The sequence below is a fragment of the Tarenaya hassleriana genome, unplaced genomic scaffold (assembly GCF_000463585.1).
Source record: "Tarenaya hassleriana unplaced genomic scaffold, ASM46358v1 Cleome73, whole genome shotgun sequence".
NCBI classification, from domain to species: domain Eukaryota; kingdom Viridiplantae; phylum Streptophyta; class Magnoliopsida; order Brassicales; family Cleomaceae; genus Tarenaya; species Tarenaya hassleriana.
This window is the reverse complement of record NW_010969839.1, coordinates 27,784-49,667: the sequence shown is the minus strand read 5'-3', so window position 1 is coordinate 49,667 and position 21,884 is coordinate 27,784. Positions and strand designations below refer to the sequence as shown.

At 35.8% G+C, this 21,884-nt stretch overlaps 6 protein-coding genes and 1 non-coding gene across 10 annotated transcripts in view; 4 read left to right on the top strand and 3 right to left on the bottom strand.

Moving 5' to 3' along the window:
• Positions 1-44, bottom strand: part of LOC104801714 (mechanosensitive ion channel protein 2, chloroplastic-like) — a 2,718-nt gene extending 2,674 nt beyond the window's left edge. Inside the window, exon 1 of the mRNA XM_010525051.1 lies at positions 5-44. Coding sequence (XP_010523353.1) covers positions 5-44 — 40 coding nt within the window. The remainder of the gene's footprint in view (positions 1-4) is intronic.
• A 91-nt stretch (positions 45-135) lies between these two features.
• LOC104801713 (AP2-like ethylene-responsive transcription factor AIL6) lies at positions 136-3,897 on the top strand. Of its 3 annotated transcripts, none has more exons than XM_010525050.2 (9): positions 136-176; positions 543-1,158; positions 1,269-1,351; positions 2,511-2,519; positions 2,608-2,696; positions 2,816-2,889; positions 2,984-3,034; positions 3,115-3,191; positions 3,293-3,897. In XM_010525050.2, the coding sequence occupies exons 2-9, from the start codon at positions 602-604 to the stop codon at positions 3,676-3,678; spliced, it is 1,326 nt and encodes a 441-aa protein (XP_010523352.2). In that variant the 5' UTR covers positions 136-176; positions 543-601; the 3' UTR covers positions 3,679-3,897. The 3 variants fall into 3 exon arrangements, with proteins under 3 accessions (XP_010523352.2, XP_019056641.1, XP_019056642.1); XM_019201096.1 differs by having other exon boundaries at positions 164-225; positions 3,293-3,895; XM_019201097.1 differs by lacking the exon at positions 136-176 and adding an exon at positions 242-271 and having other exon boundaries at positions 3,293-3,896.
• A 44-nt stretch (positions 3,898-3,941) lies between these two features.
• LOC104801678 lies at positions 3,942-4,954 on the bottom strand. Its single transcript, XM_010525001.2, has one exon. The coding sequence runs from the start codon at positions 4,721-4,723 to the stop codon at positions 4,046-4,048; it is 678 nt and encodes a 225-aa protein (XP_010523303.1). The 5' UTR covers positions 4,724-4,954; the 3' UTR covers positions 3,942-4,045.
• Positions 4,955-5,011: 57 nt separating this feature from the next.
• On the bottom strand, positions 5,012-5,776 carry LOC104801679 (receptor-like cytosolic serine/threonine-protein kinase RBK1). The gene is made up of 3 exons (XM_010525002.1): positions 5,733-5,776; positions 5,503-5,652; positions 5,012-5,417 (listed from the first exon to the last, which is right to left on the bottom strand). Exons 1-3 carry the CDS (start codon positions 5,736-5,738, stop codon positions 5,262-5,264), a joined length of 312 nt encoding a protein of 103 aa, XP_010523304.1. The 5' UTR covers positions 5,739-5,776; the 3' UTR covers positions 5,012-5,261.
• Positions 5,777-6,783: 1,007 nt separating this feature from the next.
• LOC104801712 (transcription factor bHLH99) lies at positions 6,784-8,405 on the top strand. Its single transcript, XM_010525049.1, has 3 exons — positions 6,784-7,143; positions 7,556-7,927; positions 8,118-8,405. The coding sequence occupies exons 1-3, from the start codon at positions 6,784-6,786 to the stop codon at positions 8,202-8,204; spliced, it is 819 nt and encodes a 272-aa protein (XP_010523351.1). The 3' UTR covers positions 8,205-8,405.
• Positions 8,406-12,983: 4,578 nt separating this feature from the next.
• LOC104801677 (homeobox-leucine zipper protein ATHB-5-like) lies at positions 12,984-14,377 on the top strand. Of its 2 annotated transcripts, none has more exons than XM_010525000.2 (2): positions 12,984-13,541; positions 13,859-14,377. In XM_010525000.2, the coding sequence occupies exons 1-2, from the start codon at positions 13,475-13,477 to the stop codon at positions 14,308-14,310; spliced, it is 519 nt and encodes a 172-aa protein (XP_010523302.1). In that variant the 5' UTR covers positions 12,984-13,474; the 3' UTR covers positions 14,311-14,377. The 2 variants fall into 2 exon arrangements, with proteins under 2 accessions (XP_010523302.1, XP_010523301.1); XM_010524999.2 differs by having other exon boundaries at positions 13,856-14,377.
• A 6,242-nt stretch (positions 14,378-20,619) lies between these two features.
• TRNAM-CAU lies at positions 20,620-20,705 on the top strand. Its single transcript is given in 2 exon segments — positions 20,620-20,657; positions 20,670-20,705. It is a non-coding gene; the product is annotated as a tRNA-Met (tRNA).
• Positions 20,706-21,884: the final 1,179 nt, after the last annotated feature.

The following is a 21,884-nucleotide window of genomic DNA, read 5'->3' as shown; positions in this document are numbered from 1 at the left end:
TTGCTGTTGTCGAGTGCCTGCAGCTTGACTTCTTTCTTCCACATAGGCCAGCCCTCCTCGCTTGCATGCCTTGTGGCGAACTAGACTGACAATTGTGTATATAAAGAAGAGGGAGAGAGAGAGAGAGAGAGAGAGAGCAAAAAAGGGGAAGAGAGATTTGAGGGGGAAAGAAAAAGGTTCTCCTTGGTCTTTGTTTCGATTAAAGCTTCGAACTTTTTCTTCTGGGTGTGTTCTGCCTTTCATTTTTCTCCCGTCTCGGAAGCTGTTTTCTGTAAAATAAAACCCAAGTTTTTCACTTTGTCATTTTCTCGGGAGCCAAACAGGCGTTTTTTCTTGCCCTAGTCACAGTTTAATATCGCTGATTATATATGTGTTTTGATTTCTCTCTCTCCATTAGTCACCGTTCCTTTTCTTGCTGCTTGGAAGAACGTTCCTCGTATTGTTAAAAGAATCTTCTCGGTAACCAAACAAGCCTTGCGAACTGATCCGCTCGAAGTTGCTGACTGTTTTTCCTCGATCTTGTTTTTTATTGTTGTTGATAGGGTGGACGAACCAGAAACCCCAAGAATTATTCAAAAAAGAAGCTCAAATCACAGCTTCCATGGCGGATTCAACCTTCCTCAATCAGAATCCCATCCCAAAGCTCGAAGATTTTCTCGGCGACTCCTCTTCCATCGTCCGTTATTCCGACAACCAAACCGACACCCAAGGCTCTTCCTTAACCCAAATCTACGACCACCGCCACCGCCACCGCCACCGCCAAAGCGACACCTCCGGTATCTTCTCCGATCACGACGACCTCAAGGCTATCGTCGGGTTTCCGTCAGTCTTCTCCACCAACTCCGGCTCGGAGGTCGACGACTCCGCCTCCATCGGCCGGACCCACCTCTTCTGCACCACCGGCGGAGCAGAGTTTCTGGGCCACGTTGTAGAGTCCCCCGGGACGGAGCTAGGTTTCTCCGGCGGTGGCGCTTTGTCTCTCGGGGTGGTTAACGCAAACGCTGGTCCATACAGTGGTAGTAACGATGAGGGAAACATCACCGTTAAGAGGGTTTCCGTGAACGCTAACGCTGTAGCGGCGGAGGAGACGCCGGAATCCTCGAAGAAGATCGCTGATACGTTTGGGCAACGGACTTCGATCTACCGAGGAGTCACTCGGTAAGTGAAATGTGTAATCAAAACATGAAAAATGCGATGATGGGTGTGATTGGGAACATTCAAAGTTTTGATTTTTATTTGAAAGTATCGTTTTTTCTCTCTTGGTGCAGACACAGATGGACGGGGAGATACGAAGCGCATCTATGGGATAACAGCTGCAGGAGGGAGGGTCAGGCCAGGAAAGGTCGTCAAGGTGATTCACATTTCTTTTTCCAAGTAATTTACAATCTTATGAGAAAACCATTACAAAAGGTTGGAACCATATTTATGCTTAGAATTTAGAATTATGCACTAAGAAGACGTAAGGGTCCATTCGAATCTTAGCTATCCATGGTCTTGGGAATCTAACTCATCAACAATTGTCACGTGATTTTTTTTTTATTTTTTGGATACTTGAATATTTGGAATAAGATTCAGACTAATTTTAAGGACAAATGTTATTTGGAATATACACCCTTTTTTCATATTTGTTGTTCGAATTCGGGACGGAACGAATGTTTTATATTCCGTTTTACCGATTGAACTAACCAAGTTTAGAGATTTTGGCCTTATCTCGGATAAACCAAAGCTTTTTATATGGAATATACTGGAATTTGAAAGGTTTTAACTTTTATGATTTGAAAACACAAGAATGAAGGATAACAAAGGGAATGGAAGAGAGGCCTTTTTTTCTCTCAAGAATGATAAGAAATTTGCATGCAAAGATTCTAAAACTTTAAGAAAAAGCTATTTTCTTTTGGTGATCTGTCTTATCCTTTCTGATGATTGATGGACTCTTTGAAGAAATGGCGTATGTCGAGGAGGACCCAATTTTTGGAATTTATATATAAAAAAAAAAGACTTAACAATGCTTTCACTTTCAGTCAGGAGGAAAAGATCGTTGTACGGGATATAATATATATATATATATATATTCTTTTTTTTATATTACGGTTGATTTTCCATGTTTTCATGCGAAGGTGATGCCGCCATTTTGTTCCTTGTCTGCATCTCTTTTTCTTTGATCCTCTTTTTCCTCCACAATCCCTCAGTTCACACATACATGGTGATAGAGGCATGCATGTATGGGTCCCATGCAGTTCCCATATGATGTATACACTCTGTTTTTTATTGACATGATCTGGACCCGCTTTGACCCACTAATCCTATAATTTCGCTACTTTCCTATATGCCCATTTACACAGTACATACATATATATCATATGTGTGTGTATAAACTTTGTTCAGTTAAATTAGTAGATGTTTATTTGCATCCTTATCCTTGTCCTGCATGGCAACTGACTCTGTGTGTTTTTTTTTTCATGTAACTTTGGGGACTCGATACGGGTTGGATTTGTGAATTGGCTCGACAGTGTATTTAGGTAACGAACGACATCTCTCGATCGGTTTATTGCCGGAATCATCGGTCTGTACGGTCGGACCGATTAATCATAATTTCGAATTCATCAGGCGGATATGATAAGGAAGACAAGGCAGCTCGAGCCTACGACCTTGCTGCTCTAAAATACTGGGGTCCCACTGCTACTACCAATTTCCCGGTATTCTCTCTCCCTCTTTCCTTTTTTTTTTTAATTTATCTCATATAATATTTATATATATATATATATATATATATATCCAAGATATTATATGTTAGTATTCTCTTTGGTGATTTTAGATATCGAATTACACGAAAGAAATGGATGAAATGAAACACTCGACGAAGCAAGAGTTCATTGCATCCCTCAGGAGGTGAGTGAGTCCGATCATTCCCGTTTTTTCCCCGAATCCTCGGTTCGGATTTTTTTAGGAAAGTTATAACCGTTTCGGATTTCGTAATGTTCAGGAAGAGTAGCGGATTCTCGAGGGGCGCCTCGATATACCGGGGCGTCACGAGGTACATACATTTTCTTCAAACTATGAGTCACTTGTAAATTTCGTTTGGGACGTAAATATGGACCGGCGATTATCCCGCAGGCATCATCAGCAGGGTCGGTGGCAAGCGAGGATTGGCCGTGTCGCCGGGAACAAGGATCTTTACCTCGGAACATTCGGTAAAATAGTCCACTTCAAACATTGTTAGTCATATTACCAAGAGAGGTTAAATAATTTTGGACCGACGGGTTAATGCTGTGTTTTTTCGACTAACTTGCAGCGACCGAGGAAGAGGCGGCCGAGGCTTATGACATAGCGGCCATAAAGTTTAGAGGAATCAACGCCGTTACTAACTTCGAGATGAGTCGGTACGACATAGAAGCCATCATGAAAAGTTCCCTCCCGATCGGAGGGGCGGCCAAACGGCTCAAACTCTCGTCGGAATCTTCTTCATCTTCTGATCAGAATCCCGGTCTGACCCACCAGTCCTCCTCCGACCACATCCACTTGGTCCAGTCTTACGGAATCCCTTTCGAACCGGCGGCTCTCTACCACCAGAACCACTTCCAACACTTACCCGCCGGCTCGGACTCGTCCGGGTCTAACACCACAGTCCCGGCTCCAATGGCAGGGTTCTTCTTGTGGCCCGACCACCAATCTTACTAATTACCTCATCATCTCTTATCCGAACCTAGTGAAGTGGTTTCTTTGGTTTCCACTTCTTCGTTAACCGTAGGCAAAATAGGGAGGGGGGGAAGTGACAGAAACTGAAAGTTCTGGGGCTGTATATATTAATCTTTAATCTTGGGGGTGGAAAGTGCTAGTTTTTGGGAATCTATGGGCAGTTCCGGAGTATTAGATTTTTGTATGCCTCCTTTCGGTGTAACGCTCGTTTCAATTTATGAATGAATAGTGTTATTTAACTGAAAAAATTCCCTTATTTAGAAAGTCACAGACGGTAGAAAAGCTCCCTTTAAAGGAGAATAACAATGGAAATATAGAACAAGCTGCTTAAATTGAAAAAAGAAAACCGCTACGAACCGGACCGGTTCAAGCCGTCACGAGCCGCGGCCGAACTCGGTTGGGCTTTCAAGGCCTTGTCGTAAGCCCAATGAGCCTTCTCCTTCAAGCCCATGAACTCGTAACACTCACCCAACACACAATGCATCCTCGCCGTGTTGTCTCCCCTTCCGCCGTCGCCGGCGGCGGCATCGGCCAGCTTGACGGCCTCCTCCAGATCCTCGATCGCCGATCCGATTCTCCGGCGCCGATTCACCGCAAGCTTCATCTCGGCCCTCTTCACCAGCGCGTCCGCTCGTTCTCCGTCGGAGAGTGACTTTACGCGCGGGTAGGTCAGAGCCGAATCGAACGATTTGAGCGCGGAGGTGCGGTGGCCGAGCAGATCCAGGGCTAGGGCTCGAACGATGTGAGCCGCAGCGTCGTCGGGGGAGAGAGAGATCGCGTCGTCGGCCTCGGCGAGAGCGGACTTGGCCAGGGAGAGCGAGTGCGATCGGTTGGTGGTGGTTCGTGCCCGAGCGAGGAGGCGGGAGGCTTGGATCAGCTGACGCTGGGTTTGGACAGTTGCTCGGTGCTTGGTTCTGAAGTTCGCTAGGGTTCGCTTCGGAAGGTACGTCACTGCCCAGAACATGGCGAGGGTAAGTAGCAAAATCGCCACTTGGACCATCATCTGAATCGTTTCTTCTGTAGCCATTTTTTTTTTGGCCGGAGACGGATTAGAGTTTAGAGAGGAACTAAAGAAGACTACTTAATGCTGCATAGATTCGCCCTTCCATTACCCAAGAATTGTTTTTTATTTTATTTCAAAACATACTCGTAAGTCATGTGTTCTCGGTCTTAGCTCACATAATTTTCCGGACATTTATGGATTCATATCTATGTGATCTCTGTTTTTCCTTCTGAAATCTGTTTCTGGCAATTGCCAAAGTTTCTTTGGACTGCTAACAATGGTTTTTTGCCGGACACAGAAACAGAGAAGGACTAGCTGAGAATTGGCATTCGCATTACACTCAGACGAGAGCCAATACAAAGAAAAGGGCACTCTCTTTCGAGATATTCACAATGGAGGAGAACAAAAGATCAAATCTTTTTTTTTTTTAACAACGGAGAAGCACACATAGGCAAGAGAATCCCCAAGAAGACTGAGGGAAGAGCCAAAAAAAGATGGGGTTTTTTTTGGGTTTCTTGCACTGTGGGGCTTGTTGAAAACAAGACGAGTCACTTCACTTCACTCACTCCATCAAGAGTTGCCGGTGGCGGGTGAGATCGTTGAGGTAGGAGGCGCAGGTGTAATCTTGGTGATAGCATCCGTCAAGGCTCACCGCTCTTCCTCCGCCCGGTTTCTCCATTTCCTCTGTCCCATCTTCTCCTCTCAAGAGCTGCACCACCTGCATCCAAAACTTTGATTCATTTCAAGGACTACATTGCAGATCCTATGGGATAAATGCATAGATAGATTTGAAAGAGAGATACCCGGGTCATGTCTGGGCGCATCTTGGCTATAAGGTGTATGCATATCGACGCCGTTTGCATCACCAGTTTCATCTCACCCGAGTCGAAGTTATCTCCTAGCCGAGGATCCACTATTTCAGCCACACTGTTCTTCTCTAAAAGAGGTTTGGCCTGTATTACCAAACACCAATATGAAAGGCAAGAAACTTTACTTTCGAGCTGAAATAATGATTTTTTTTTCCAGATCGTACCCACATCACGAGGCTTTGCCGGCTCGCTGTATCAACAGCACGGCGACCAGAGGTGATGAGGCCAGTTTTCTGTTAGCCACTTTGCAAGTCCGAAATCCGAAATCTGAAGCAGAAGGCATGTTTATGAGTTTTAAGGCCAACTGTATCTAGTAAGGGGGACTATATCTAAAACCGTACCTGAGCTGCAAAATCTTGGTTGAGCAATATATTAGAGGCTTTGATGTCACGGTGAATAATCCGTCTCGGGCATTCATTGTGAAGATAACTCAAACCATCTGCTATTCCAAGAGCCACTTTATACCTTATCCTCCACTCCAGACACTCCTCAGACCCTGCAACACCAGCAAAGGAAACACGGAAATTTGAAATCTGAGAGTGATTTATTGCATCAAACGATCATTGGGCTGTTGTAAAAGAGAATACCGAAGAGCAGAGAGGCGAGACTGCCATGGGGAGAGTATTCAAGAACAAAATTGACCAAATTACGGGTTTCCATCATTTGTTTACGTGTGGACAGCGAAAATTAAGTAAGTTAATTAAGGTTACGGCTTTAAGGTCTAATCCAATAAGATCTGCCGATGTATGAGTATCCCAAGGAAATGCAAGCTGTACTAACTACAGAAAATATATTATTACTATATATTAATTCGTTAATTAATCATACATATATATATATATATATATCACTGTTGCATGAAAGACGAATGATTATATACTCTTACATGTTGGTTAATGTTGACGTGACCTAATTTAAAAGTACATTACTACACATAGACAATTTAAAGTACTCTAAACATTAGTACAATGGAATTGCATTATTACAAGCCTCTCTTTCTCTCTCTAGCCCTCTCTCTCTCTCTCTCTCTCGCCCTCTCTCTCTCTCTCTCTCTCTCTCTCTCTCTCTCTCTCTCTCTCTCTCTCTCCATATATGTATATATATGCATCTTAAGCTCTTGGGAAAGATATCTAGAAGCCACTTGTCAAAACAAAAGAGAATAATCTGTTCACTCATTTCGTTATTATTCCCATTTCGAAGAGAAATAGAAAGAGAATGACGATAGAAGCTCAAGTGATGTTCCGGCAAGATGAACCCTTAAACTATGAAATGTTCGATTATTACCACGTGTCCAACGCCACCGCGTCTTGGCAAACAACGGCCGCGGCGGCGGCCGGGGCGGTGGCTCCTTCCATTTCCTCGCCGGAAAACAGATTTTCCGGCGAAACCGGAGAGTTAGAGGGTAAGCCGCCGCTGCGGAAAAGGAGGAGGAGGAAGATGAGAAGCGAAAAGAACGTAGAAGAGATTGAGCATCAAAGGATTACTCACATTGCCGTTGAACGTAACCGCAGGAAACAAATGAACCATCTTCTCTCTGTTCTCCGATCCATCATGCCCCCTTCTTATTCTCAAAAGGTACAACTCTCTTCATATGCGTCTTTATATTATAATATTTTTATTGATTCAATTCATATATATATATATATATGTATGCGTGTGCCGAACCCTTTACAGTTCATGATAATATTTTGCAGATTAAGTGGTTTTAACTTTTATAATATCATATAATCCGCATTCTCAAATGACATAAACATATTGTACCAAATTATTGTTTTTTATCAAAAGACATATATATATATATATATATATAATGTTCTTATTAATTAAATTCATATATATAGCCGAACCCTTTACAGTTCATGATCATATTTTGCAGATTAAGTCATTTCAACCTTTATATATGATATAACCTGCATTCTCAAAGGACATAACACATACTGTACCAAATTTAATTACCATATTTTTCCCTTAAAATTCGTGGAATAAGGGTGACCAAGCATCGATAGTTGGAGGAGCCATCAAGTACGTAAAGGAGCTAGAACAAATCCTCCAATCACTTGAAGCCCAAAAAGCCATCCAATCAAAACAACCACAAAGCCAATCCATATTCTCCAACTTCTTCATCCTCCCACAGTACTCCACCGCCGCCGCCACCTTTTCCGGCGGCCGGATCCGAGCGGCGGTTGCTGACGTGGAAGTCACGATGGCGGAAAGGCATGCCAACATCAAAGTGCTAACAAAGGCTCAGCCTAGCCTTCTCTCCAAGATGGTCACTGAATTCTACTCTCTGGGCCTAACTGTACTTTGCCTCAATCTCACCACTTCCCAACACATGGTCCTTTTCACTTTCAGTGTCAAGGTAAGTTTTTTATTATTATTTATTCTTATGTTTATAATTACTTCTTTTAAAATATCATAATATAATATTGGACACAAAGAAACATCTCCCTTTTTTTTGGTGCAAAATCTGTCCAAAGAATTGTATGATATTATTGTGTGTGTGTATATATATACACTAATTGTGTTTAAATCATTGGTTTTGTGAACAGGTAGAAGAAACTGTTCAAGTGACTTCTGTTGATGATATCGCAAGTGCAGTGCATGAGCTTGTCCGAAGAATTCAACGTGAAAATTGAATTCAAAACTTACAATATTTTTTGGAGTTAAATAATATATATATATATATATATATATATATATACATACTCAATATTATTTACTATATTTGGAAAATGAAAAGCTCGACGACGGTCAATCATGCACCTTTTCCAAAATAAACTAAAAAAATAAAAAAAGGATTGGATTTATTTGCTTCGAAATTAGACGTCGATGTTCGAATACATGGGAAGCCTATAAATAGAAATGCATCGGGAACATGCGGCTTTTACCAGATTTATTATAGGAAGAATTGTGATATTTATTTATTTATTCCTTAAAAAGAGGAAATCATACGCACACAAACAAAATTATATACACACACACACACATAACGGTACAGTATGAATGGATCAATGCATAGATCCATTTGACGCGATTTGAATATTATAATGATATAAAACCAAGGACAAGGAAATGCATCAATTCAAAAAAAATATTTAAAAAAATGTTTGGTACACTTAACCAGGAAAAAAAAAATGTTTGGTACATTATTTTGTAATAGAGTAATGCTATGTAATGCCATATCCTTTTTTTTCTAATCATCTTTAATTTATTTTACTATATAGTTCTGTTTTTTTTTCTTATTTTACTATTTCTAATTTGCCCCTAATGCTAACTACTGATATTAAATCCTAAATTCTCAATCCTATAACCTAAACTCTACTCCAAACCAATTTTAACTCTTACACATAAATCACAAACCCTAACTCTCGAGGTAGGATTTTAAGTTTTATGATTGGTTAAGTTTAGAGTTTAAGGTTTAGACTAATTAGTTTTAGAATTTAGAATTTAGAGATTAGGGTTCACGGTTTATAATTTATTGTTTAGAGTTTGGCGTAAATTATGAAAAGTAAAATGATAAGATAAAAGAAAAGCAAAGAAGTCTTACATGAATTTCCAAATGAGTAGGAAGTATATTTAAGAGGATATATTTAGCATGCCTAAATATCTCTGTTTAAGAAAAAATTTGGATGGGCTGTATTTGGGCTACATGGATCATAAATAAAATTAGTTGGGCCTGTAAAAGGCCCATCCATGTTAATAGTTAATTGGGTTACCTAAAAACTACTAAAACATATTTGTGAAACTTTGTTTCATAAATTATAATATAATAGCCCCACGGAATCGATCGCTTTTCATTGTCAATTTGTCACAAAATATAATGCTCGAAATTTTGTTATTTAAATTTCAATATTAATTCGAATCACGATAGCAAAGAGCATATATAAGAATAGAATATATGGTGGATCGGATTACTTTTGTATACGAGGGTGAGTGTATGACATTTGTTTTTTTTTCTGATTTAATTATTCAATTAATATTTTGTTCTAGAAGGTTATAACATCGAGAATTTAGTGGAATTAGTTACTTTTTATTTAAATATATGATAACCAGCTCATCAACCAAATCCTACATTTTAAATATAACTCAAACCATCTTTTATATTTTCGCTTTTTTCGGGTGTGTGGGCTTTCCACTAACCTGGGATAAACAACGTCGGAAGATCATCATCAATTATATAAATGATAATTTTGGCCCAACAATTAATAATATTATAAATATTCCAAGAAATGTAATTGCTGTTCGTATATAATATGGTTTGCCATCTTCTACAACTAAATAACGATGTAGTTTAATCTATTTATATGTCACATTAGATGTTTTTTTTCCTTCTCTAACTTTAGAAAAAGCTACTTACGAAATTAGAATACGAAATGTCAAAAAAAAAAGCTTCTTATAAGAATCTCTTTTAGTTTAATCTATTTATATGTCACATTTGATTTTGTTTTTTGTTAGCTTTTTCATACTATTGCCATTAATTTTAAAACATGCCCAATTGTTGGATTCCTTGTAACGCTTGTTGTTTAATTAGCCAAATTTAAGCGTTAACATCTAAGGCAAAACGCTTTTTCCCTATGGAAATATATTATATTTTAGATGTCTCCTTTATCCAATCTTAAAATATTTATTGCATATACATACGTATCTGGTACGTGTGAATTAATACGATTATCAAAAACTGTAATGGTTGTTGTTGTACATTTATTGCTGTTTTTATTTAATATAACGGATTTTATGGTAAAATGCATCTCGTATTTAATAAAAGCCATTAACGTATTTGCCTGCACTATTACTAGTCGTTAGAACAATTCGCAAGTGGCGTTTCTTTGACTTGTAAACTAAATCTTCAACAAATCTCATCATTGTCCGAATCTATCATGTAAAGTGTCCTATATACATTTTGATTTGTTGATTATATGTTCTCTTGAATATGATATATATATATGTGTGTGTGTGTATAAATACAAGCATGTATACATATACGTATGTACACATGTAGACGAGTATTTTGATGCCGAGAAGGAGCAAACGAATTGAAACCTAAAAGGGATTGAGTAGGCAACGATCGTGAGAAAGTCAGCTATCCCATCAAGTTCTGTCCCCTTTCCCATACCCAATTTTCAACATGAGCTTTTAATCTTTTTTTTTATCCTGTGAATTTCCTTTGCACACGTCACACTTGTCTCATGTATGTATGTATGTATGTATGTATGTATGTATGTATGTATGTATGTATGTATGTATGTATGTGTGTATGTATGTATGTATGTATGTATGTATGTATGTATGTATGTATGTATGTGTGTGTGTGTGTGTGTGTGTGTGTATGTATGTATGTATGTATGTATGTGTGTGTGTGTGTGTGTGTGTGTGTATGTATGTATGTATGTATGTATGTGTGTGTGTGTGTGTGTGTGTGTGTATGTATGTATGTATGTATGTATGTATGTATGTATGTATGTATGTGTGTATGTATGTATGTATGTATGTATGTATGTATGTATGTATGTATGTATGTATGTATGTATGTATGTGTGTGTGTGTGTGTGTGTGTATGTATGTATGTATGTATGTATGTATGTATGTATGTATGTATGTGTGTGTATGCATGTATGCATGCATGCGAATGATTTTCGCATTATATTTCGAGGTTCTTGTTCTTGATTATCATATCAAAACTAAATTTCCACAATTCTACATCGTTGTACATTTTTTTAAAACCGAATTTTCATCCGAATGGTAAGATCACCACTCGCTTGCATACATACGCGTCTATATACATATACATACACACACATGAATTTTCATCCGAATGGTAAGATCACCACTCGCTTGCATACATACGCGTCTATATACATACACATACACACATATATATATATATACCAATAACCGTGTCAGACGATATTTATCTCTATATATATTTATCTAGAGATCACACTGATGACCAATTGAATATCCATATTTATCTCTAGAATTTAAAATTGACGAAACCCATAACCGTGTCAGACGATAACTCATCAGTGTGATCATATTTTTCCGTGACAATCTCCCATATAATATCATGAAAAATTAAAGGAGATGGAGTGTTACGTATGAAATTTATGAAAACGAACAATGAGACTCTCTCATTTTTGGTAAATTAATTGGAGAAAATGACAGTACACAGAAAAACCTGCCAAAGGCAGACCCACAGATACAAAGTCTTTTAAAACCTTTGGCTTAAATAAATAAATAAATTTTGCGTACCCAACTGGACCGACCTGTATTACTTATTATTATTTATATAGGTATGTATCTCGGCGTATCTTATTATAATATAAAAAAATATTAACACGGTATGTATTTTATATTTTATATTATAAAATTAAGGGTTGTTCCGCTGTATTAGTTAGGCTTCATTCATTGAATAAGACATTTGAAGAAAATTTTCACTACATGGAATCCATTTGGATCGTTCTCTTTCAGTTAATTTTTTGTTATTTTTCAGTTAAATTTTAAATATATTTATGATATTGATTTATGATTATAAATATTGAACAATTAAAATTGAAATAAATTAATAAATATAATAATTTCGTATTTATGTTTATAAAAGAAAAAAACATATAGCTCTAGTGATAGTTTATGTTTAATTAAATTTTTTAAAAATTTATAGATCTTTTTAGGTTTTTGTTCAATTTACGACCGGCTTAAAGTTAGCCGAGCCGAACCCACCGACTCTGAGAGAAACCGGCTACAGCCGGTCGCCAAACTAATTACAGTAAGAAAATCTATAAAAATTGCAAAAACACGATATATATATATATATATATATATATATATACACACGTATTATTTTATTTGGTGACGAAATTTTAAAATTAATTTAGTGAATTCGAGAACAAGAAAATCCATACGCCGTGTGAACTGAAATTCAGATATTTTGCGATATGAATTTGACAATATTAACCGTAAAAGCATTTACCGTATCAACGCATTAACCGACAGCTTTTTTCCACATAACGTGGGTACATATTGTACGTGGCCAATTTAATGATAAGCCTATCGATGTCTGAGTAATTATAATCTTCAGTACGGTACACTACGTGACGTGTTCTAAAAAAGGTTGTATTTTGATGGTCTGATTAATTTCTCTAAATGTGAGAAAATCATGCCATTGTTTCATATATACAAGTTTGATCCCGCGGCAACTGTCTAAAAATTTAAACATTATTTCGATTATATATTTGTATTTCTGTAAAGAAAAAAAGGCTGGTTACTAAATGATTTCTATTTAAAAATCGGATATTTTATATAAAATATAATAAAATTACCCAAGATATCTCTACCATCTTCTGCGCTTAGGGTTAAGCTGTGGTCTTATATATTTAAAACCGGGAAGAAAGTGTAAGGCCATCTCTCTCTCCCCCCCCCCCTCTCTCTCTCGGCCAAAACAAGGGAAAAAACATGAATTTGAAGAGAGATAAACTCTCATCCCGATCCTAATTTCTCTTCTTTCTTCCTTTTTCCGGTGAATTTTGCAAGAAAGTTGACGTTTTTCGTGGTGGGTATCCGGCAAAATCTGCTACGTGTTGCTTATTTTCCTCTGTTTTCATATTTGGATCGATGGGTTACTTACGCTCAGGGGAAAGATCGTTCCTTGTCGGAGAGCAGCACAAGTGGGTGGAGTAATTGTATACAGATGTATTAATTTCTTTTAGCAACAATTCAGACCAGACAGGATCAGTTGCTGCAACATCCTCAACACTTGTCCGAACGACCAAACAGATCCTTATAAGTTCATCTCTGAAAACATAGCTACAATTAAGCACCCATCCTTAGATCTCGGAACCCTTTTTTTGTTTTTCTTTCAGTTTATTTTTTTTCCTTTATTTCCCATCTGAAAGAAGTTGTCAAAAACAACATGAAGAGATCACTTGGAAGCTCGGAATCTCTCGGTGCTTTCATGTCCGTCTGCAGAACTTCAGGAGGTAAAAAAAAAAAACCTTCATGTGAAAAACATACATACATATGAAGTTTTACATATACGTTACTATATTAGAATTGTGATATTGCGCAATTGATTTAATGATATTACATATGTTGTGATAATGATTAATCTGGAATTTCGATTCTTATATATCCTACGTGAATGCGTAATTGGCACGTATGTGATAACTGAATTGTTATGACATCGTAATATTCCGTTTACTACTATTCTTTTCTCTGTTTATATATTTTTTTTGCTGTTTTTTTTTTTCCAAATGCTTTATCATTGATAAAAAAAAAACTCTTTGACAACCAGCAGATGAACAAATGATGAGTCCAAGATCAACCACCAACTTTCTATACACGAACGTCCAAGACTTTCCGGCGATGATCGATGACGACGAGGGATGCCACGTGGCGGTGGCCTGCGGCGGCGGGGAGAAGAAGCGGAGGCTGAGCGTGGAGCAAGTGAAAGCGCTCGAGAAGAACTTCGAGATAGAGAACAAGCTCGAGCCGGAGAGGAAGGTGAAGTTGGCTAAGGAGTTGGGTCTGCAACCGCGACAAGTGGCGATCTGGTTTCAGAACCGCCGTGCGCGTTGGAAGACCAAACAGCTCGACCGTGATTACGGCGTTCTGAAGGCTAACTACGACGCCCTCAAACGCAATCGCGACGCGCTTCAACGCGACAACGACTCCCTCCTCCAACAGGTTATATACTTGCTATGTGTTTTTTTTAATTATGGTGCGAATTATATCGATCTTATGATATAAGATTGTTAAAGAGATCGATATGGATAAGTTTGTAAATGTGGACGAAACTATTATTTATTTATTACCATCCGATTCTAGGAAATTGGGTTGATTTAAGTGTGTGTGTGTGTATATATAGGTATATAGGCAGAGAATATGCCATGTGAGACACTATATATGTTACGCGCAATAGACAAAATGCATGTCGATTTATAGCTACCCGGTCAATGTTCATGGTGTGGACACTTTCACATGGCCCCCTTTGTTTTCTTACATTTTTTTTAGATTTAATTTTGGAAGAGTTCAAATTTATAATTTAATGAACTAATTATTTGTTAATTAACACTTGTTCTATACGAGTTTGCATGTTTACATACAAATACTTACTACTATTAATTTCTCAGCTCCTTGATCTGTAATATTGTCGACAAGAATCTTAGATGAACATACAATTGGTTTCTTACGTCAAATTAATAGTAGTAAGTATTTGTATGTAAACATAATTTGTCCATTCAACCGCCGTCAAAACAAACGCCAAAATGGGGCATGTGTTTGGTATGTCGATTTGATATATCATATATTTACGTAACTTTTGCAATTTCGCGATGATCCGCATGGATGGACGTGCGTTTTGAAAAAAAAAAAAAAATTAGTATGAGAAAATTAAATCTGAAATATTCTGAGATATACATATATATATACTTGATTACTTCTACACATGCATCGTATAAATATGGTCCAAAAAAATTGCATAATTAGAGAAATATCTTATATAGTTATGACATTTCTCACTACAAATACAACATCCCAACGAATTACGAGGTAGACACTAGACATACAATTTTTTGGGTATGTGAAAGATGTTGGAAAAAAATTAGAAAAACAAATTAACGAGATAAATTTATTGATAATACAAAAACCACTACCGACAATTTTAATTCATCATGCTATAATTAAAATATAACCACTACGATTATAAAGAAGTAGAATAAATTAATCATACGTACGTAGCCTTGATTTGCTTTTTAATATATAATTAGTGGCGTTATCGGACGGGGAATAATTCATCATTAGTTAACACTTGGGGTGGTATGCTCCACTTCGCCTAAACAAAGGAATTGTATTTGTATCTTTGCTTTTTCTCCACCTTTTCCTTTTTCAATTTTTGTTGATTTCCCATATCAATTATATTTTTCTTCGATTTTAAAGAAAAAGAATATTTATCCGACAAAATTATTTATCCACGATGGAAATCAAGTATTTACTTCGTCGATTTGATAACATTTTTTTTTATATATCTAATGCTCGAATCATGCATAGGATATTTCGACCTTGCTGTCACGACTTAGTATCATAGACTAATAATATAGCTCGCACCCCGACGTCTATGTTCCACTTACGTTTAATATCCAAATTTAAAATGACCCTCTATATATAGTCTATGGATACGTCTATAGACCTAAACAAATATAAAAAAAAAATAGGATGATTATTATAGTCTATATCAAATAAAAGCATTCAGATGAATTAGATGTCGACATACAAGCATTTCTTTAAAATGTAAACAAATAAATAAGGAAAATAAAAAAAGAAAGAAAGAAAGAAAAATAATTAGGTTTAATTTTGGTCGAGCATTTTGTGAAATGCCAACTTGATGCTACCCAAGTACCGAACCACACATGTGCACTTAGACTCGTAATGCTTTGAGCATCGATGCTTGCTTGCTTTGTATTTATCTTCTTTCTAATATTTTGAATTTAATATTAATGTATACTCACCACAACTACAACAGCTAACGCCCTATGGCACGCTGTAACAGAGATTCAATATTTCTGTGCATCAAAATAAATATTATGGTTCGATAATACAATTTGTACCTGGACAATATGATAACCAATATATTACATACGATCTCAATATTCGACTAGTACAATCTTCATTATAAAAAATAGTGGATTTGATAAAACTTGTATGGACAAAAAAGTCAGAAAAAGATCATTTGCAAATAACATATAAACATGGATGAAAAACTCAAATTTAGATAGTTCAATAGATAAAAAAAAAAAGATCATTTGCAAATTAAAAAAAAGAATATTCACGTAGACTTTTCCAGTTTGATCATACCTATTTATAAAAAAAAAGAAAAAGAAGATGAGGAATAATTTCAGATATTATATTTTAATTTTGTATTTTTTCTAATAATAACTTAAATGTATTTTACTCTAGAAAATAATTTGAATTTTTTTATCTTATGAGTTCTCTAATGCGTGAATAACGGATTCTCAAAATTTTAATTGGCAGAAATATAATGTTTTGTAACATTTAATTATCACGAAAACGTTTACGGTTTAAATGGAAATTTTCCTCCTATAACGTCGTAAATTCTACAATTAAGTTTCATTTTTTTTATTTTACATAATCCGAAATATGAGTTAGATCCAAAGTAAACTGCGTACTACAAAAAATAATTTATAAATATTTTCATAATTAAGTGGTATTTAACCTTTTTTTTGGTTGGCAGTGAATGAAATTTGGAATCTGTAAAAGGAAAATAGTGTGGAAAGAGGAGACCAAAACCAAACCCCAAATAAATTTTAAACTTTAATAAATAAAAACATTATTACAAATTAAAAAAAAAGAGGAAAGAACAGAAAGATCCTTGTAACGGGCCGATTATTGGGGCCCACACAGAGACAACTTTGCTTTGTCGTGTGGTAAGTGGGACCCATATTCCAACCCTAAACATTTTTTTCGTCAGCCAATTTTGACTCTTCCTCCTGCCACTTCAGCGGAACCCCTTCCATGTGCCTCGGGGCCCTCCACGCGCCCAACTCGCGCGTGAGCCAAAAACGGCTTACTGATCCCAAGAAGCATCTCCGTGCATAGTTCCCCAGCCAACGGCTCGCTATTATCGGCTCGACTCGGCTCGACTCGGCTCGAGCTGCTATGAAATAATTAGTTTTTTTTTGCAAAATAACTTTTTTTTATTTAATATCTTTATGGAATTGTATTTTACTTTGACAAGTTAAGATATGTGAAATTTACAATAGTTTTGAATGCATGCACACTACACATACATGCATACCGCATCTTCTGTTTGAAATTTTCACTGATGTGCACATGGGAATGTAAATTTGTCCATTCAACCGCCGTCAAAACAAACGCCAAAATGGGGCATGTGTTTGGTATGTCGATTTGATATATCATATATTTACGTAACTTTTGCAATTTCGCGATGATCCGCATGGATGGACGTGCGTTTTGAAAAAAAAAAAAAAATTAGTATGAGAAAATTAAATCTGAAATATTCTGAGATATACATATATATATACTTGATTACTTCTACACATGCATCGTATAAATATGGTCCAAAAAAATTGCATAATTAGAGAAATATCTTATATAGTTATGACATTTCTCACTACAAATACAACATCCCAACGAATTACGAGGTAGACACTAGACATACAATTTTTTGGGTATGTGAAAGATGTTGGAAAAAAATTAGAAAAACAAATTAACGAGATAAATTTATTGATAATACAAAAACCACTACCGACAATTTTAATTCATCATGCTATAATTAAAATATAACCACTACGATTATAAAGAAGTAGAATAAATTAATCATACGTACGTAGCCTTGATTTGCTTTTTAATATATAATTAGTGGCGTTATCGGACGGGGAATAATTCATCATTAGTTAACACTTGGGGTGGTATGCTCCACTTCGCCTAAACAAAGGAATTGTATTTGTATCTTTGCTTTTTCTCCACCTTTTCCTTTTTCAATTTTTGTTGATTTCCCATATCAATTATATTTTTCTTCGATTTTAAAGAAAAAGAATATTTATCCGACAAAATTATTTATCCACGATGGAAATCAAGTATTTACTTCGTCGATTTGATAACATTTTTTTTTATATATCTAATGCTCGAATCATGCATAGGATATTTCGACCTTGCTGTCACGACTTAGTATCATAGACTAATAATATAGCTCGCACCCCGACGTCTATGTTCCACTTACGTTTAATATCCAAATTTAAAATGACCCTCTATATATAGTCTATGGATACGTCTATAGACCTAAACAAATATAAAAAAAAAATAGGATGATTATTATAGTCTATATCAAATAAAAGCATTCAGATGAATTAGATGTCGACATACAAGCATTTCTTTAAAATGTAAACAAATAAATAAGGAAAATAAAAAAAGAAAGAAAGAAAGAAAAATAATTAGGTTTAATTTTGGTCGAGCATTTTGTGAAATGCCAACTTGATGCTACCCAAGTACCGAACCACACATGTGCACTTAGACTCGTAATGCTTTGAGCATCGATGCTTGCTTGCTTTGTATTTATCTTCTTTCTAATATTTTGAATTTAATATTAATGTATACTCACCACAACTACAACAGCTAACGCCCTATGGCACGCTGTAACAGAGATTCAATATTTCTGTGCATCAAAATAAATATTATGGTTCGATAATACAATTTGTACCTGGACAATATGATAACCAATATATTACATACGATCTCAATATTCGACTAGTACAATCTTCATTATAAAAAATAGTGGATTTGATAAAACTTGTATGGACAAAAAAGTCAGAAAAAGATCATTTGCAAATAACATATAAACATGGATGAAAAACTCAAATTTAGATAGTTCAATAGATAAAAAAAAAAAGATCATTTGCAAATTAAAAAAAAGAATATTCACGTAGACTTTTCCAGTTTGATCATACCTATTTATAAAAAAAAAGAAAAAGAAGATGAGGAATAATTTCAGATATTATATTTTAATTTTGTATTTTTTCTAATAATAACTTAAATGTATTTTACTCTAGAAAATAATTTGAATTTTTTTATCTTATGAGTTCTCTAATGCGTGAATAACGGATTCTCAAAATTTTAATTGGCAGAAATATAATGTTTTGTAACATTTAATTATCACGAAAACGTTTACGGTTTAAATGGAAATTTTCCTCCTATAACGTCGTAAATTCTACAATTAAGTTTCATTTTTTTTATTTTACATAATCCGAAATATGAGTTAGATCCAAAGTAAACTGCGTACTACAAAAAATAATTTATAAATATTTTCATAATTAAGTGGTATTTAACCTTTTTTTTGGTTGGCAGTGAATGAAATTTGGAATCTGTAAAAGGAAAATAGTGTGGAAAGAGGAGACCAAAACCAAACCCCAAATAAATTTTAAACTTTAATAAATAAAAACATTATTACAAATTAAAAAAAAAGAGGAAAGAACAGAAAGATCCTTGTAACGGGCCGATTATTGGGGCCCACACAGAGACAAACCAAAACCAAACCCCAAATAAATTTTAAACTTTAATAAATAAAAACATTATTACAAATTAAAAAAAAAGAGGAAAGAACAGAAAGATCCTTGTAACGGGCCGATTATTGGGGCCCACACAGAGACAACTTTGCTTTGTCGTGTGGTAAGTGGGACCCATATTCCAACCCTAAACATTTTTTTCGTCAGCCAATTTTGACTCTTCCTCCTGCCACTTCAGCGGAACCCCTTCCATGTGCCTCGGGGCCCTCCACGCGCCCAACTCGCGCGTGAGGCAAAAACGGCTTACTGATCCCAAGAAGCATCTCCGTGCATAGTTCCCCAGCCAACGGCTCGCTATTATCGGCTCGACTCGGCTCGACTCGGCTCGAGCTGCTATGAAATAATTAGTTTTTTTTTGCAAAATAACTTTTTTTTATTTAATATCTTTATGGAATTGTATTTTACTTTGACAAGTTAAGATATGTGAAATTTACAATAGTTACCACATGGGATATCAGAAGTTATACTCAATATGTAATCTAAACACTATATTTCTTTTTTTTTTTAAGAATGTCGAAAAGAATTCAATAATATTATTGCGACTGCACTAATCTATTGTCCATCAATAATCGTTGTTTTATCTTGAAATTTACGAACTAGATATAGATAGGCATAAGTATCGGGTCAAAACTATTTGGGCCATGCAGGATGATTGTAATGAGTTTCGTCTCGATATATATCTATAGGTGTATGTGTATGTTTTTTGGATAACATTTTAACTAATGGAAGGGGGAAATGGTAAATTCAAGGGGGAGGAAGATGCATGCAAAATGTTTTCAGATGAACTCAAGATATGTGGTTATGGTTTTGAGACCAGACCGTCCTTAAACCCTCACAAATCATATGAGTTGATTACGATAGTGGAAAAATGGTCCAATGTGTACCGTCACATGTCACACGTCTCTTTTATATATATATATTTTATATCCATTTATTATTATTAAAACAAAATTAACAACAAGGGGTGGTGGCGCAGTTGGCTAGCGCGTAGGTCTCATAGCAATCTGAGTGATCCTGAGGTCGAGAGTTCGAGCCTCTCTCACCCCAACTTTCTTTTTACAGTTAAAATTATTAAAATGTTTCGGTTGGGCCATATGGGCCTCCTCCGTATATATCAAAGGCCCATCGTATTTTCGTTTCTCCTAATACCATCATAAATTCCAGCTCACCCGTGTTATTTTTTTTTCAAAAAGGGTAATTGAAACAAAATAAGGTATGGTGATTTAACAGTGTGAATCCCATTTAACATGGAAAAATACAATCATTTTTTTTTCTTTTACGTGAGAAAGCGACAAATGTTAGGAAGTGGTCATTAATTGAGATGGGAAATGGGATTATTAGTAAATGAAGCGAAGAGAGAGAGAGAGGCCCTCTTCTTACCGACGAAGAAGATGAATGAACCAAACCCATCCTGGGTAGCTCAACTGGTGAAACGGGGTGCAAAGCACTTGTCCCGTTCCAGGGTGGGGAGGGGAGCGAATATTTCAAAGCACATGGCTTGCTCCCGGCCCGGAGGTTAGTTTTGGCTTCGGCCCATGCCCCCCCGTCATCAAAAAAAAAAAAAAAAAAAAGATGAATGAACCAAAACATGGTTTTGTTTTGTAGATTCGGTTATTTGCCTTTTCCTTAAAATATTTGTCTCCCTTTTTCACTACACTCCCACGTGTGCACGCGCTCCTCAACATACGCCGCACGACTATTCATATATATATATATATATATATATCGAAAATTGGGTGGCACCAAATCGGTGTTGATATCCATTTGAATATATTTTAGTAAATATCAAGAATAATACGTAATTTTATTAGTTATTATGGATAACCAATTTTTAAAACCAGAGATTCGAATTTATATTCGAAGTCGTAGATATTACATATATATTGCAAGGCTAAGATAAATAATCTGGTTATCAAATTTTCACATATTTTTTAGATTGAACATTTAGATAGTTTTGTCCATGAAAAAAAAAACACAGATATATTTGTATGATAATTGCTCTATAAATGATTTGTAATTTATTGAGAAAATCTCATATAAATATTCCAACTTTGTAAAATATATAAAATAAATACTTAAAATTTTAATTTGATCTAATTAATATTTAAATATTAAAATATTATAAATTGATCCTCAGATATTGATATGTTCTAAATTAATATTTTAATTCATGATCGAGTACAATTTATAATTTTGATTCATTTTTTATATTGATATAGTTGGATC

Coding starts and splice junctions, on each gene's coding strand:
- LOC104801713 (XM_010525050.2), top strand. CDS start 602: ATGGCGGATTCAACCTTCCTCAATCAGAATCCCATCCCAAAGCTCGAA. Junction 1,159..1,268: donor ATCTACCGAGGAGTCACTCG/GTAAGTGAAATG, acceptor CTCTTGGTGCAG/ACACAGATGGACGGGGAGAT. Junction 2,697..2,815: donor CTGCTACTACCAATTTCCCG/GTATTCTCTCTC, acceptor TGGTGATTTTAG/ATATCGAATTACACGAAAGA.
- LOC104801678 (XM_010525001.2), bottom strand. CDS start 4,723: ATGGCTACAGAAGAAACGATTCAGATGATGGTCCAAGTGGCGATTTTG.
- LOC104801679 (XM_010525002.1), bottom strand. Junction 5,418..5,502: donor TGCGCCCAGACATGACCCGG/GTATCTCTCTTT, acceptor TTTTGGATGCAG/GTGGTGCAGCTCTTGAGAGG.
- LOC104801712 (XM_010525049.1), top strand. CDS start 6,784: ATGACGATAGAAGCTCAAGTGATGTTCCGGCAAGATGAACCCTTAAAC. Junction 7,144..7,555: donor CCCCTTCTTATTCTCAAAAG/GTACAACTCTCT, acceptor TCGTGGAATAAG/GGTGACCAAGCATCGATAGT. Junction 7,928..8,117: donor TTTTCACTTTCAGTGTCAAG/GTAAGTTTTTTA, acceptor TTTTGTGAACAG/GTAGAAGAAACTGTTCAAGT.
- LOC104801677 (XM_010524999.2), top strand. CDS start 13,475: ATGAAGAGATCACTTGGAAGCTCGGAATCTCTCGGTGCTTTCATGTCC. Junction 13,542..13,855: donor CGTCTGCAGAACTTCAGGAG/GTAAAAAAAAAA, acceptor TTTGACAACCAG/CAGATGAACAAATGATGAGT.